The sequence below is a fragment of the Protobothrops mucrosquamatus genome, unplaced genomic scaffold (genome assembly GCF_001527695.2).
Source record: "Protobothrops mucrosquamatus isolate PMUCROS unplaced genomic scaffold, P.Mucros_1.0 scaffold67, whole genome shotgun sequence".
Classification (NCBI taxonomy): domain Eukaryota; kingdom Metazoa; phylum Chordata; class Lepidosauria; order Squamata; family Viperidae; genus Protobothrops; species Protobothrops mucrosquamatus.
In genome coordinates, this window is record NW_015386445.1 from 570,963 (window position 1) to 585,413 (window position 14,451).

General features: G+C 40.4%; 1 protein-coding gene across 1 annotated transcript in view; it reads left to right on the forward strand.

Moving 5' to 3' along the window:
- Positions 1-1,636: 1,636 nt before the first annotated feature.
- KIAA0355 (KIAA0355 ortholog) overlaps positions 1,637-14,451 on the forward strand; it is a 20,306-nt gene continuing 7,491 nt past the window's right edge. The window contains exons 1-6 of the mRNA XM_015812090.1: positions 1,637-2,137; positions 9,782-9,988; positions 10,842-10,976; positions 11,140-11,235; positions 11,335-11,496; positions 14,080-14,238. Coding sequence (XP_015667576.1) covers positions 1,655-2,137; positions 9,782-9,988; positions 10,842-10,976; positions 11,140-11,235; positions 11,335-11,496; positions 14,080-14,238 — 1,242 coding nt within the window. The 5' untranslated portion in view covers positions 1,637-1,654. The remainder of the gene's footprint in view (positions 2,138-9,781; positions 9,989-10,841; positions 10,977-11,139; positions 11,236-11,334; positions 11,497-14,079; positions 14,239-14,451) is intronic.

The window sequence follows — 14,451 nt, forward strand, 5'->3', positions numbered from 1 at the left end:
AGCCAGGAATGTGGCATTATGTTTTATGTGTAAAAGTGGCTTGCATGAACAAGAGACTGTAGAGAAGGAAAGAAATTTTTCCAGGCCTTATCCTGGATTTTTTTTTAAAAAAAAATACTGGAGTATAGTTTCTGAGACCTATACAGATAGTCTTTGATTTACAGCAGTTCATTTAGTGACCATTAGAAGTTACAATGGCATTGGAAAAAGTGACCTATGACCATTTTTCATACTTATGACCATTGCAGCATCCCCATTGTCATGTGATCAAAATTTGACAAGCAAAGTCAATGTGGGGAAGCCAGATTCATTTAACAAGTGTTACTAACTTAAGAACTACAGTGATTCACTTAATAGCTGTGGCAAGAAAGGTCATAAAATGGGGCAAAATTAACTTAACAAATGTCTCACTTAGCAACATAAATTTTGGGCTCAGATGTGGTCATAGGTTTGAGGACTATCTATATATGCAAACAGCTGTGTATTCAAGTGTGTCACATAGACAAAATTTTTATCCAGCTGGAAGATCGCCAGCATTAGTTTCAGTTGAAGCTAGTGATCTCATTTGAGAAGTGGAAGACATTTCCTTAAAATCGGTCACATTCAAATATCTTCTGACTTCTCTCAAGGCATTTATAAGACCAGAAGTATAAACAGAAGAAGTGTTGAATGGCTGATTGGACTGTAAATGACAAAAGACGTGTAATACCTTGAATTTATTTATTTTTTTCAGTTCGGTTTACAAATAAGATACATAAGTGTTTGTGTGGTAGTCTACTATCCAGATTATTGTCAGACAGGTAGGAATTAACTTTTTATAATAAAACATACTACTAAACAATAAACTTTTTGCAATTTTTCCTTGCCAGGAAATGACCTAGAGGCCTTACATTTCTGCGTCCTATATACTCTACAATCAAGAAAAATGAACCCTGAAAGCACCACTTAGTAATATTAAAAGGAAACTACCTCAGCACCAAGAAGCAAAAGTGGAAAGGTTTGCAATAAAAAGAAAAGAAAACTTATGTTATGAATAAAGTGTAGTAGCAAAGACTCTAGAAAACAAATATTCTTTTTTTTCAGTATTAAGATGGGATTTGACTGACAGGCTCTGTCAAATCAAGAAGTTATTTTGTCTGCTGATGTTTAGACTCGGTGGTTCTTCAAGAACAGTAATAGTCTGCATTAATCATCACTGTTGAGCAGTGATTTTGCTTTTCCTTTCCTAATACTAACTGAAGAAAATTATAACAATGGTACTACTTTTTAAACATGAGTTTTCTTCAATTTAAAACAATATTAACATCAGGTGTCAGAAATTCATTGACAGGAAAACAACAGCAAACGACATTTTGGGTGTCCACTGTAGAATGCTAAGGAGGAAATAGTATTTTAGTTACCACCACTTGCTTTTATGATTATAAATTGTAATTGCAGCAGTGCTGCAATTGAACAGTGAATTGTACGAGTCAGCAAAATTGCTGCCATTTTCACTACTGACACCTAGTACCTAGATTTTTTTTTTCAAATGCCTTTTCTGAAAATTATGTGCATACTCTTCTACTACTGCTACACATAGATGGATTTCCAAGAGAGCAACTCACGAGAATGAATTAATTCAAAAAAAAAAAACCCCTTGGCCAAGTACTTCCTTATGTATTGCTGCAGTGCACAAGAAAGTAAAATGGACTATAAGCGGCGCTTTTTGCTTGGCGGGTCCAAGCAAAAAGGGCAGCAACACCAGCAGTATCAAGTGCCAGAACTAGGCAAGACTCTGGGTGCCTCCTTAGCACCTTCAGTTCCAACCTCTCCCCTGCTTTCCCTGGCTGCTGCTGGCAGCTGCAGTCACGCGACTCCAGTCGCAGACCTCCAGCAGGGAATCTCCAAATACCTAGATGCACTCAATGTGTTTTGTCGTGCAAGCACTTTCCTCACAGACCTTTTCAGCAGTGTATTCCGGAACTCGCACTATTCTAAGGCAGCTATGCAACTGAAGGACGTGCAGGAACATGTCATGGAGGCAGCAAGTCGACTCACAGCAGCAATAAAACCAGAAATTGCAAAAATGCTCATGGAACTTAGTGCTGGAGCAGCCAACTTTAAAGATCAGAAGGAATTCAGCCTGCAGGACATTGAGGTAAGTTGCTCCCTTTCTTTAGTCAAGATCTGCCAAGAGGTTTTAGGATCGCAGTCAGGGTAGACACATCTAGTAGAAATCAATTAGTGAAACATCTGTGCTACTGCATTTGGTATTTTCTTTGGGAGAATAGCGGTTGTGTTACTATGATATGTTTAACAGATGGACTGATGCTGTCATAACACATACTGTATCTTCCCAAGTAACTATTTAAACTACCGCTAATAAAAACAAACATTCATGTGATTATGGATATATGGTAAGTTAGCTTTAATTGGATACTGACATTATAAGAATGAATGCAATTGTTGTTTTTAATTTACCTGGAATCTACTGATCCCTTTTCTTTTATATCAATCCCTGCACATGTAGGAAATAAAATGCAAAAATTCATCCACATATCCATCTATTGCTGCAGTGACAGTTCAAAAAATAATTGCATTATAATGCCCATTCACTTATAGTGTAGAGTTTGGATGTTTAAAGTGGTAACTGATCCATACGTTTGAGTATGCTACTTCTAGACATTGCCTCTAAGAAGATGACACTGATCTAAGATTAAGTTTTGAACCCTTTGAATCTTTTTTTGAGGTTTGGTACAATATTCAGAAATAGGGCCCACCTGTAAGGTTTATGACATGCATTGAATTCCTGAATACCTTATGAAGTTTGCAATTGGCATGGCTCTACTTTATGAATTTAAAAGGCGATAAAATACTTGTTTTCAGGTGTTGTAGAATTTGATTGTCTCTTCCAGCAGCAATCAGCGTATATGGAATAATAGCCATTCATACTGATAACATACCTTCTGTTTGGGAATGATAATTAGCTCCCTTGAATTTGCAATGCATATGGTAAAGCACAGTCCTGAAAAGATGAGAGAGAGAGGGAGAGAGAGAGAGATTCAGCTAATTTTGGATGGTGCCATATTTTTTTTAGCATCTTAGGCTTGCAAAGTAGCTTTTAAAAATAGCTCAGAATACAGAATAACAGAGTTATATATAGAGACCTGAGAGGTCTTCTATTAAACCCCCTGCTTAAACAGGAGACCCTATAAAATTCCAGACAAATGGGGGTCTAATCTCTTCTTAAAACTTCTGTGATGGTGTACCTACAACTTCTGGAGGCAAGCCATACCACTGATTGTTCTCACTGACAGGAAGTTTCTCCTTGGTTGTAAAATGGATCTCTCCTTGATAAGTTTCCATCTATTACTTCTTGTCCTACCCTTAGGTGCTTTGAAGAATAGGTTGACCCCCTCCTTTCTGTGACAACCCTTCAAATATTAGAAGACTGCTACCGTGTCATCCTTAGTTCTCCTCTGCGTCAGATCACACATTCCCAGTTATGGTAACCATTCACCATACGGTTCAGCTTCCAGTCACCTTTGTTGCTCTTCTGTAGGAGATGACCAGGCTGAGCCTGAGGGAGGCGTCATAAGTCACGAGTCTCTGTGTGCTCACAAGAGATCTAGGTCCAGCCCACCATGAATGCCTTCTTAATTCCTGCTCATTTCCCTTGACCGTTAGTAGCTCAGATTTTTGTAGAGAGCTTAAGCTTGCAATAAATCTTTATACTCATTTGAACTACCTGATTCTCCCAATTTCCCCGCGCTTGACATTTCTGCATTCTTTTTTTGTATTGTGGTGACCAACACTGAATGCAATAAGTGTGGACTTACTAAGGCAGCATAAAGCAATAACACTTCATGCGACCTTGATACTATCTCTCTGTTGATGCTACTTGATGCTGTACTAGAACACCTCCAAGGTCCCTTCCAGCTCCTATCCTATCCTATCCTATCCTATCCTATCTTATCCTATCCTATCCTATCCTATCCTATCCTAATAAATCAAGTAGATCCTTTATTAGCAAGAACAAATAGAGCCTAAAGGTATGGTAACATTCTATATTGCAACTTAATCTACCAAATGATCTTATAAGAATTGGGTTAGTGGCGAATTATTTGGACCCTGTACATGCCAGCATATTTTTATGTTGATGCTTTGCTTTGCTATCATCTTATTCTGGCCTGGTCAGAAGATTTGATTCTTACACCGACTTCACTTTAAGTTTAACATAATAGTAAAGGATCTAGTTACTTTTTTGCTATTACAATTATTATTGTAATTCAAATGACATCTGTGGAGAAAGCAAGAAGAATACCAACAGATTATCTTGAGGACATGATTTAAAAAATACTGTTGCAAGGAGGTTTTGATAAGAATCATATTTTTTTTTGCATAAATGCTTGTTAAACAGCAAGATTATGCTGCTCCAGCTTAGCGATGTCTTTATACTGTCAATAGCTTTCTGCACATCTTCTTCTTAAGCTTCTGGTTGCTTCGTGTCCTCTGTGTTTTTGTAAGAGATACCCCTGGCAAAACTATTCCTTGTTCTAAATTTGCAAAACTCTCCTGTGCAACTGGTACTATTAGCTAAATTTTCTGCATTCCTGCTCTCTATATCCATCCCAACAGTTTGCCTTAGGCATTTCTGTACTAAGTAAAAATGACAGGTGTCACTTTATTTTTATTGCTGATACCACATGTGTGCTACCTTGCCATTTGCATTAGGGAGTACACAGTCAGGAGTGCATTTTTCTTTTCGCATAATGCTAAATATACTCACATCATTTATAATTTGGGACGTGTAAGTATATATGAATGAAGTTACATTGGAATATGTCTCCCTTTATTATAGATAGCCTTGATTGTTCTCTGTGTGTTCCTGTCTGAGTTTATGTGTAAGATGATTAAAATATTATTTCTAGTCTTCAGAGCTGTTAAGCTTCAATGATGTTTATAGTGAGGATAGCAAGCTGTGTGAACTTTATACATAAAGTAATTTAGGTGTTTAGGTTAAACACTCTGATGGTAAAATCTATACAACAGTCTACCTACAGAAGCTACAGTATGTTCATCTTGGGAGGTTTTTAAGAAAAGGCTGGACAGCCTCTCTTGAGGATGATTTAGCAGGCTTTTTGGCACAGTTTAACAGAAGACAGTGGTTCTCGACTTATGACAGTAATGGAGCCTGCCTGTTACTGTCGGAAGTCAAGTTATATGTTAAGTGAAATGCATAATTAAGGTCCTTCCCATCCCTGCTTTCTCCAATGCATTATTTAAACGAATGCGTAAGTCGTTAGGGTGGGGGAGACAGTGGGAGGGCTGGTGCAGGCAGATGTGCACCCCCACATTCTGAGATATCGCATGCTCTGCTTCCTGCCCCTTGGGTTCCCCAAAGCCCTGTGGGCCTCTTCCATACCCCACCCTGTCACAATCAGGCCGCTCTGTTGCTGGGCCACGTGGCACAATCCAGGAGAAGGAACATTGCTGCTTTTGCTTCCCTTGCAAAAGGGGCAGCAGTGTTGGGGAGGAACAGATGGCGAAGAGAGTAAAAGCAGCAGCGTTTCTTCTCCTGGGTTGTGCGCGTAAAGGTAGCGCGGCTTGCGAGGGGAGCAAAAGCAGCAGGATTTCTTCTGGATTGTGTCCCATGGCCCAGCAATGGCCCAGCAAGGGAGTGGCCTTCCCTACTCTGACTTCCTAAGCTCTGGATATCTTCAAAAAGCGAGTGAGCAAATGGTGATTGGGGGTGCGTGGAACCTGGTGGGGTGGCAAAGCAGGCCAGTGCCTTTGGGGACCTGGCGGGTCAAGATGGGAGGGAAATTAGGTGGGTGAGTGTGCTGCAGCATGTCCACGTGCATTCTGATGAGCTTATGTTCCATCCTTATTCAGATGCTTAGCAACTGCCATGTGCCCACTCCTCCAAGCTCACACTGGGTTGTAATTGAGAAAAAATAAAAAAATGTCATCCCTTCCACTTACAATCTGTGTAAATTATTCAAGTGATGATTTGTGCACCTAGATGACCTTTTAATATAAAACACTCACATTTTCTTGCATCTCAATCTGCAACATTTTGAAGGAAAACCACTATTTTAAATGGATATAGAGTTGTATGTTCTGAAATTTTGTAAATTAAGTTGGCTGTGTTGACAGTCTGTTCTGTAGTGTCAACTTCTTTTTATTTATCATAATAGTATGGAGCTGCATATTCTTTGTATTATCACATGCTCTCTGATATTTTCAAAATAAATATGAAAGTAAATATATTAAATACATTATTTTAAGTTAAATGAATTGGATTCAAAACCAATAGTTTTGTTTCTTTAAGAGGTTTTGCAAAGCCCCTAAGTGGTGCAATTCTTTTCTGGGACTTTCTTGTTGAATACTTAAAATAATGAAACTTCACAGAGAAGTCAGTCGGCATACCTAAGCTCTTAGGTTTAAACTTTGTAGGAAGAAAGGAAATGATTGAATTGTAATGGAATGTCAGAGGAGACTGGAGGAGTGAGCCACTACTATAAGCAGTTCTACTCAAGTAGATTTAGGTTCGACCATTTCTGACCCATTCTTGTTAATAAATAAATAAATGAAGCAAGGGGAAAGGTTAATAAGACCATATGTTCTTCAGTCTGTGAAACACTTTTGATTATCATTCTTTTTTTATCATAGAATCTTCAAAATACCAGCATCAGTTAATTTGATAAAAATACGCTTCAGTTGAATAACCTTCCTGGCTTGCTCTTTTCCAGATTCCATTGGCAATAATATCACGTATAAAATACAAGGGGTTTTTTTTAGTTACATAAGTAGATGACAAAAGTAGTAGCTGAAATTATTTCTGTATATTTAATAAGGCTTCTGTAATAGGATAGTCATCTGAAACTTTACTGGAACACCTGAATTTTATTTTAATTTGCATATGAATCAAATACTGAACATTGGACTAGATGACCTGTGAGTTGCTTACAAATGTCTATGAAAAAGTATATTTATTCTAGGAAATAGTTTCTGCGCTATAGCTATTAAAATGTTATCCTGACAACTTTTTAGTGTATCAAAAGAATTTTATTTGAAGGCTAATGAAAACCCCTGTTAATAAGTTTTCCACAGAGTGATTGATTTAGGTACTGCCCAATTCCAGACCAACTCTGGGTGGCTTAGTATAAGAACAAATAAAAATATAGAACCTAAGTAGGAAATGTTAGGTAAGATTGTGAATCCAGGCAGCAACACAAAAACCTATTAACACACTCGTACTGCAAGGGGTTGCGATCATCCTAGGTCAGAGCCTGGGAAAACAGCCAGGTCTTTATATCCACAAGAGCACCAGCATGGTGGGAGCCCTCCAGATTTCAAGGGGGACCTCATTCCAGAAGAGGCTAAGAAGGTTCTAAGGTTCCCGTAGATAGCACTGCTTGATCAAAGGAACCCAGAGCATACCAATTCTACCAGATTGAACCATCTGGATTGACACCGGAAGAGATGGGTGGTATCAGGTAACGGAGTCCGATGCCATTCCATGAATCGCACACGGACGCATGCTGGGAAGCAGTGTAGCTTGCCAAGCAGAGGTCTTGCATTGACGTGTTGAAGCGTGCCCATTGCTGCTATTGCTGTTGCATTCTGGACCAGTTGAAGCTTCTGAGTGGTATTTAAAAGCAGCTCCGTGCAAAGTGCATTGCAGTGATCAAATCAGGAAGTGACTAGTGATACGCAGGTAGTTCTCAGCTTATGACTGAAATTTCCATCACAAAGTGATGTGATTGTAAACAGCAGTGCCACACGACTGCATCGCTTAGCAACAGAAATCCTGGCACTACTGTCTTCAACACTGGTCATTAGCTGTGAACCCACCCCGATCAAAGCCACTCTGGCTTAGTCCCTCCCAGTCTCCTCTTCAGCTCCCTTCCCCCATCTGTGTCCTTTTGGCCACCCTGCAACCTGCCGTGTGGGGCAGCAAGCAGCTCCAGAACTGGGGGACCCGTGGCTGCTTGTTGTCCTGGGACTTCTTGGCATGCTGCGGCTCTGGGGCTGCAAAAAGCCCCTGAGCCAAAGTGCAGTGCAAAGCCACAGCCATTCCTGGAAGTCTCAGCCGTCACAGCCCCCGGCAGAAAGCTGCAGACCTGACACTCCCTATGACACCCTGTGCAAGTGAAAGAAACAAGAGAGGACGCTTACTGGTGTTTTTGTACTCTGGTGTTGGAGAAAATTCCAAAGAATAATATGGACAGCCAAAATAAACCAACGGATCATCAAACAAATCAACCCTGGATTTTCACTCAAGTCGCAAATGCGTCACAGGCTGAAATTGTACTACTCCGGACAGATTATGTGAAGACCTATCTCTCTGGAGAAGGCTCTATGCTGGGAAAAATAGTAGGAAAGAGTTTTGGTTTTGATTTTGGTTTAATTTATTGTTTATTAATTAGTGTGAGCATATTAAATACAATAAGATAAATAATGCTGTGTATTGGGATATAAAAATATTCAGTGAAATAATCATGTACGGTCATCCCCTTGGCAATGAACCCCAAACTAATCTAAGCTGGAAGCTCTCAAGTTGAATGGTTTTAGCTGTAAACATGGCAGTTTTTCTTAAGGTACATGATGAGTCTGTGCCTTGGAGGAGGTAAGCGCTTGTTGATGGGCTGTCTTGCCAATTAGTGACTTTAAATGCTATGCTCTGGCCGAAGCATTTAATGGACAGTCAATCAAAGAGGATATGAGTGATGTCCTCTATTTGTGGTGGCCACATATACATCTCTTTTCTGGATGAGGTACTTGATGAAATCATGTTTAAAATCGAGAGTTCATATCTTGCACTGGTTAGGGCTATTCTTTGATCTTGTATCACACCATAGTTAAATATGTTGTAAGATTGTCTGAGCCAACCATTTTAAAGATTTAATATTAGTACCGTAAATGTCACTTTATCAACTTGAGCACTAGTATTAACCCTCTTGTTTGAACATGTCCTTGACTTGGCCGACTGAGATTAAATATGGACATGAATATCCCTGGAGTGAGATGGTTTTGGAAACTGATTTTTAACATGTTGATAGGATGGAACATGCCAGACTGTTTGACAAGAAGACACTTTTTGATAATTCATTATGATCCCCCGAAAGAACCTTCTATCAGTAGTTGAAAGCTTGAATTGTTGTACAGCTGTGGATGGAGTGGATGCCTATTTTAGCTCTATTTGCAGAGGCAGGGGTGTTTTTATTTGTCCCCAGAATGGATCTTAAGAAGTGAGTGTGGGTTTTTTCAAGGAATGATGTTTGTGACAATCCCCACAGTTTTGCACCATAGGTCATTATAGGTGCTACTTTAGGTCCTCAGATTTGATGGCAGTTGGGAACAGAATTTCTGTTGCTAAGTGATACGGCCATAAAGTGCATGATCATGTGACCCTATTCCTTAGCAATGGCAATCCCACAGCCCCACTTGCCATTGTAACCCCAAGACCAAACAGGTTGTTAAGTGGGAAAAGAAAGGAGGGTGGTGGGCACCACAGGGGGATGGTGGAGCTGTGGGCAAATGAAAAAGCAGTGGAAGCAGGAGCTACCTCTTACTTCCTGCCGGCTTCCCCATTGAGCCTGCTTGTGGGAGGCTGGCAGAAAGGGTTTGCAGTGGGGATCATGTGACAGCATAGGGACTCTGCACCTCTCATAAGGGAGGGTTGGTTGTCATTCACCCAAATTGTGATCACATGATTGTGGGGATATTGTGATGGTTGCAACTTCATGAAAAACTGCCAACTTCGTGGTTTATTTATTTATTTTTATTTTAACAGGTACTTGGACGCTGCTTTTTGACCGTGATGCAGGTTCACTTCCAGTTTCTATCCCAGGCTTTGCAGAAAGTCCAGCCAGTGGCTCAGTCGTGCTTCAGTGAGGCTGCAGCCCAGGGAAGGAAAGATCCTGGCCTGAGGGAGACATCCGGCGTGAGCCCCACAGCCGAACTGGATGAAGCAACACGGTCCTGGAAAGGAGCCAGAGAGGTGGGATTGCGCTGCTGTGCGGAGACGTCAGCAGTTCTCAATTCAGGCTCCCATCACCTTTAACAGGGAGATGGAAAATTGTTGCCATTCCCTTCACCTAGCACAGAATTGATCTTGGCTTCCTTTAGGGTAGCTAGGTTTCCAGGTCTAGGGAATTTCTCTACGGCCACGTTCAGAAGACCTGCTTAATTACGTCAAAGAGATTAGTGGGATGTGCAACAGGAAAGTTAACTCAGCCAATCGGACTTAAAGGGTCCACTTTTAGCCCCTAATAATTAACATAATTAACACTTCCAATTTTTTCAACAGAGACAGAATCTTAGAATGCTGTATTAATTAACATTCATTAATGACTGGAAACTCCGAAATGACTTTTTGCCAAAAAAAAGAAAAAGAATGAACTTGTGATTTATGAGTTTGATGATTAGAAAGGATAGACTGTGGAAAAAATTATGTTATAGCCTTAGAAGGAGAGGGTAAAATATAAATGTAACTGCTGATAAGAAAATGGAAGCCGCTTCTTTATAACTTTTTTCTTTTCTTTTTTCTTTCTCACTTATTACTTTCATTTCCTTTCCTCTTTCAAAATCTGTATTATTTTTGTTTTAAAAATGTTTTCAAAAATGATACAAAAAGAGTTATATGTGCATAGTTAGTCCCTTTGTCTGTCATGATGAGGTGATCTTTGATCAGAGTTTTGTTTTGCTTGATCACTGCAAAGCTGCAGGGTCTCTTTCCTAAACTTTGACTAATGTCCCAATATGATATAAATTATGAAATTTAACCTCACTAAACAATTCAAAATTACTTCTGTCATTTTGTCACCTTCACATTTCCTGCCATCTATTTAAAGGCCACTTCGCGGCTTCGAGAGAAAGACGGCTGTTTAGCTGGAATTCAGGTCCAGCAACTCTTCTGCTCCCAGAATGTGGCCATTCCAGAGCACCAGCTAAAAGAACTGAACTTGAAAACAGACAGTGCTTTGCAGGTCAGTTTCCCTAGTGGGATTATTTTCTTTACTGTCTAGAACGCACACAACCACAGATCCATGTTAAGGAGTGATTGGATAGTGGGGCGATTTCCCCCTTTTTAGGTTTTATGGACAGTCTGTATTTATCTCTTATGTGGTGCTTTTTTTGTACATGTATCAGGCATACAAGGTTGCTTTGGAAAGTTTGGGTCACTGTGAATATGCAATGAAGGCTGGTTTCCACATGAATCCAAAGGCAATTGAAGAAAGCTTGCAGGTAAGAGCCTCTTTCTCTGGATCCAGTCAAGAGGGTCCATTAAATCTGCTGGGTAACAATTAAATTGTTACGTTTTACTTTGGCCTTTTGTGTCTTCAGGGCTGTTGCAGTGAAGCTGAAGCCCAGCAGACTGGACGGCGACAGACTCCCTCTCAGCCGATTCAGTGTGAGCTGCCAACCGTTCCCATCCAGATAGGGGCCCACTTTCTGAAAGGAATCTCCTTCAATGAATCTGCAGCAGATAATTTAAAACTGAAAACGGTAAGTCTCTAAATGAAATAGTTTGCGTTGTCAAATCTTTTTCTGCTTTGAGTAGAACCTTATGTGCTGAAAACATAGAGGCAAAGAGCAGGCCTTTGAAAATTGGTGTTACTGGGACAAGTATATTCATGAGAAGGTAAAGTCGAATTAGGCACAAAAACCAGTTCTGTGTTCAGCTAAGAAAACCTCTCTGCCATTTTACTCGGGCATCTTTTCTGCTTTGCGTCAGGCCATCCTGAACTTCTCTGACAGTTTCTTCTTGCGTTCAGAGTGGCTTTGGGTGGTCATGGTTTGCTTCCTTGTCTCAATTTGGGCAGCACATTTTTACCTGTAATTGCAAGGAAACTCCTCCTAACGTCTCACGTGAACGTAGCCTCTGTGTCTTGGTCTAACCTTCCAATTCCTGCTGTGCTCCTCCGCGTGGTGGCAGGGCTGGAGGTGGTGGCTGCAGGGAACAAGGTATGTTGCTAATTCTGGCAATCCTTTAGGGATTTTTTGCCGACATAAGGATTGAAAAGATCGTACTTTATAGATAAGAGATGGGATATGGCAGGGGTAGGCAACCTTGGCTGGCTCAGGAATTCTGGGAGTTGAAGTCCACGAATCATAAAAGAGCCAAGGTTGCCTACTCGATTACTGAAAAAATACAAGGGCCCGACTCTCTGAAACCTTAGAGAATGCTGAACAAAGGCTTACAGCACTTAAGGAGATACGTGAGAGAAGCAGAGGCTAAGAAGATAACTGGCCAGTTCTCCAAAGAACCATCCAAGGTGTACTCCTAACTGCAGTTCAATAACAAAGTAACAGCAGAACCACCAACAGCAGAAACTCAACCAGACTGGAAGAACATATTGGAGAAAGAGAAGATACGTAACACCAGTGCAAACTGGCTGCAGGACCTGAGAGCCGTCGACAGCAATCTCCCAGAACATGAACCAGTCGCCATCACAGTAACAGACATTCAACAAGAGTCCCTCTCTGAGGGTGATGGGTGGTTCAGAAATGTGAAAAATAAATAAAAATGAAATAAACAATGGGTTAAGAACATGAACAGCTGAACAATAACCGGCCTGGACATGATCCATGCCTATTGTCTGAAGAAACCAAAAGCAGTGAATGAATGTCTAGCATCACAGATGCTGCTAACAGCTGACTTCCACCCAGAGAGGACACAGGACAGTGCCGATCGTGAAGGACCCCCACAAGGAAAGAAACCATCCAACTACCAGTCAATAATCTTTCTCTTCACAACATGGAAAGTCCTATCAGACTTCCAGAATGCTGTTAGAAGAGACAAGAAGCAGTATTATAACATCTGTAAAGACATTGAAGACAGAAACAAACACAGAAAAACATAGCCCCCTCAAATATTAGAAGACATGTCACCGATAGTCCTTCTCTTTGTTAGACTACACATACCCAGTTCCTGCAACTGTTCATCATACGCTTTACCCTCCAGTCCCCTAATCATCTTTGTTGCTCTTGTCTTCTCTCTTTCTGGAGTTCTCAGAACATAATGAAAGCAGTTTTTTGTAGCCTCCAATAACCTAAGCTGAAGTCCATCTGGCCCCACAAACTACAGTTCTCTTAAATTGGTTATATTCTTATATTCCCCTTCTCTAACATCTCTTTTTTCTCCAGTGTCACAATGATGGTCAACTAGGACTCCAATTTCCTCTGGTTCAAAATAGGAATTAAGAAGTTCTGTCTTCTTACCATCGCCACTTTTTCTTTGGATTGGAACTATACCTCCCTGGAAATGACTATATTCTCCTCCTTACATTTCTTATAGATTTCCCTTTTACTCTTATGATTCATTCTGTTAGCATAGTCTATCTACATGATAGACTATGAACTCTACATATTTTTTCTGTTGCTATCAATTGGCATAGTATATCTTTGCTGCAGAAAACCAGTAGTTTTCAATAAAATGTGTGAAAAGAGTTGCTTCTTTTCACATTCTTTTTATATTTCAACGATTCTACATTGAAATTATGGCCTTGAAACTGTAAATATCTTTATAGGCAGATTCTGTCCATGATTAATTTAATATAATTAGGTAGAAATCCTTCTCTGTGCTATCCCTCTTGCTCTGGGATTCCTATTGTTGGGAGAATTTCAGCTGAGAACAGTGTTCCACTTGAAATCTCATATCCTGGCTCTGGTTTTCAGATATGGAAAGAGTTGGATTTAATGACAAACAAAAAAATTAAAGCAAACAGCCTCTCTTTAAACTATCCCCAAATCTCTCTAACATGATGGTTTCATGCATTGTTTCTTTCTCTCCACTCAGTACCACTTTCCAACATTCTCTTGTACTGCTTCTGGATGCCATTGGCATTTCCTTTGATCCTGTCCATGTGCACATCGAATAATTGGAGCTGGAACGGGGGCGTGGCAATGCCTGGAAGCAGTAAGTTTGTGGGAAACTGGTGAAGTTTGGCTTGGGCCATCATAACTTGAGCAAGAGTAATATAAGTAGGAATGCTAGATGTCAGCAGTGCAAAATATATTGAGTTGGAATGGGGAATATTTATGTTGCTTGTTTTTTGCTTAACTCCTCCCCCTTGTGTATATTGACAGCACACTATGATACAATTAATTAAAGAAGCTGGCTACCATAATGGAATGACCCCAAGAGATGACTCTCCTGTGACAGAAGTCCTGAATCAAGTTTGCCCTTCTACATGGCGGGGAGCCTGTAAAACTGCTGTACAGTTGTTGTTTGGACAAGCTGGGCTGGTAAGTAGCGGTGGATTGACAGCTGTATCAAGATGACCAACGTTAAGGAAAGGCAGGAGTGGAAGGCAGATCATTTAGTCCTGAAAGACTAGCATTCAATTATAGCAGTTGGGCCTGCCGCAAAATGATGGATTCAAGGTTTGGCCTCTTTTTCTTCATTTTGCTCCTCTCAACCTTCCAGTTTCTCTGTTTTGTCACTCTTGAGACGATCCC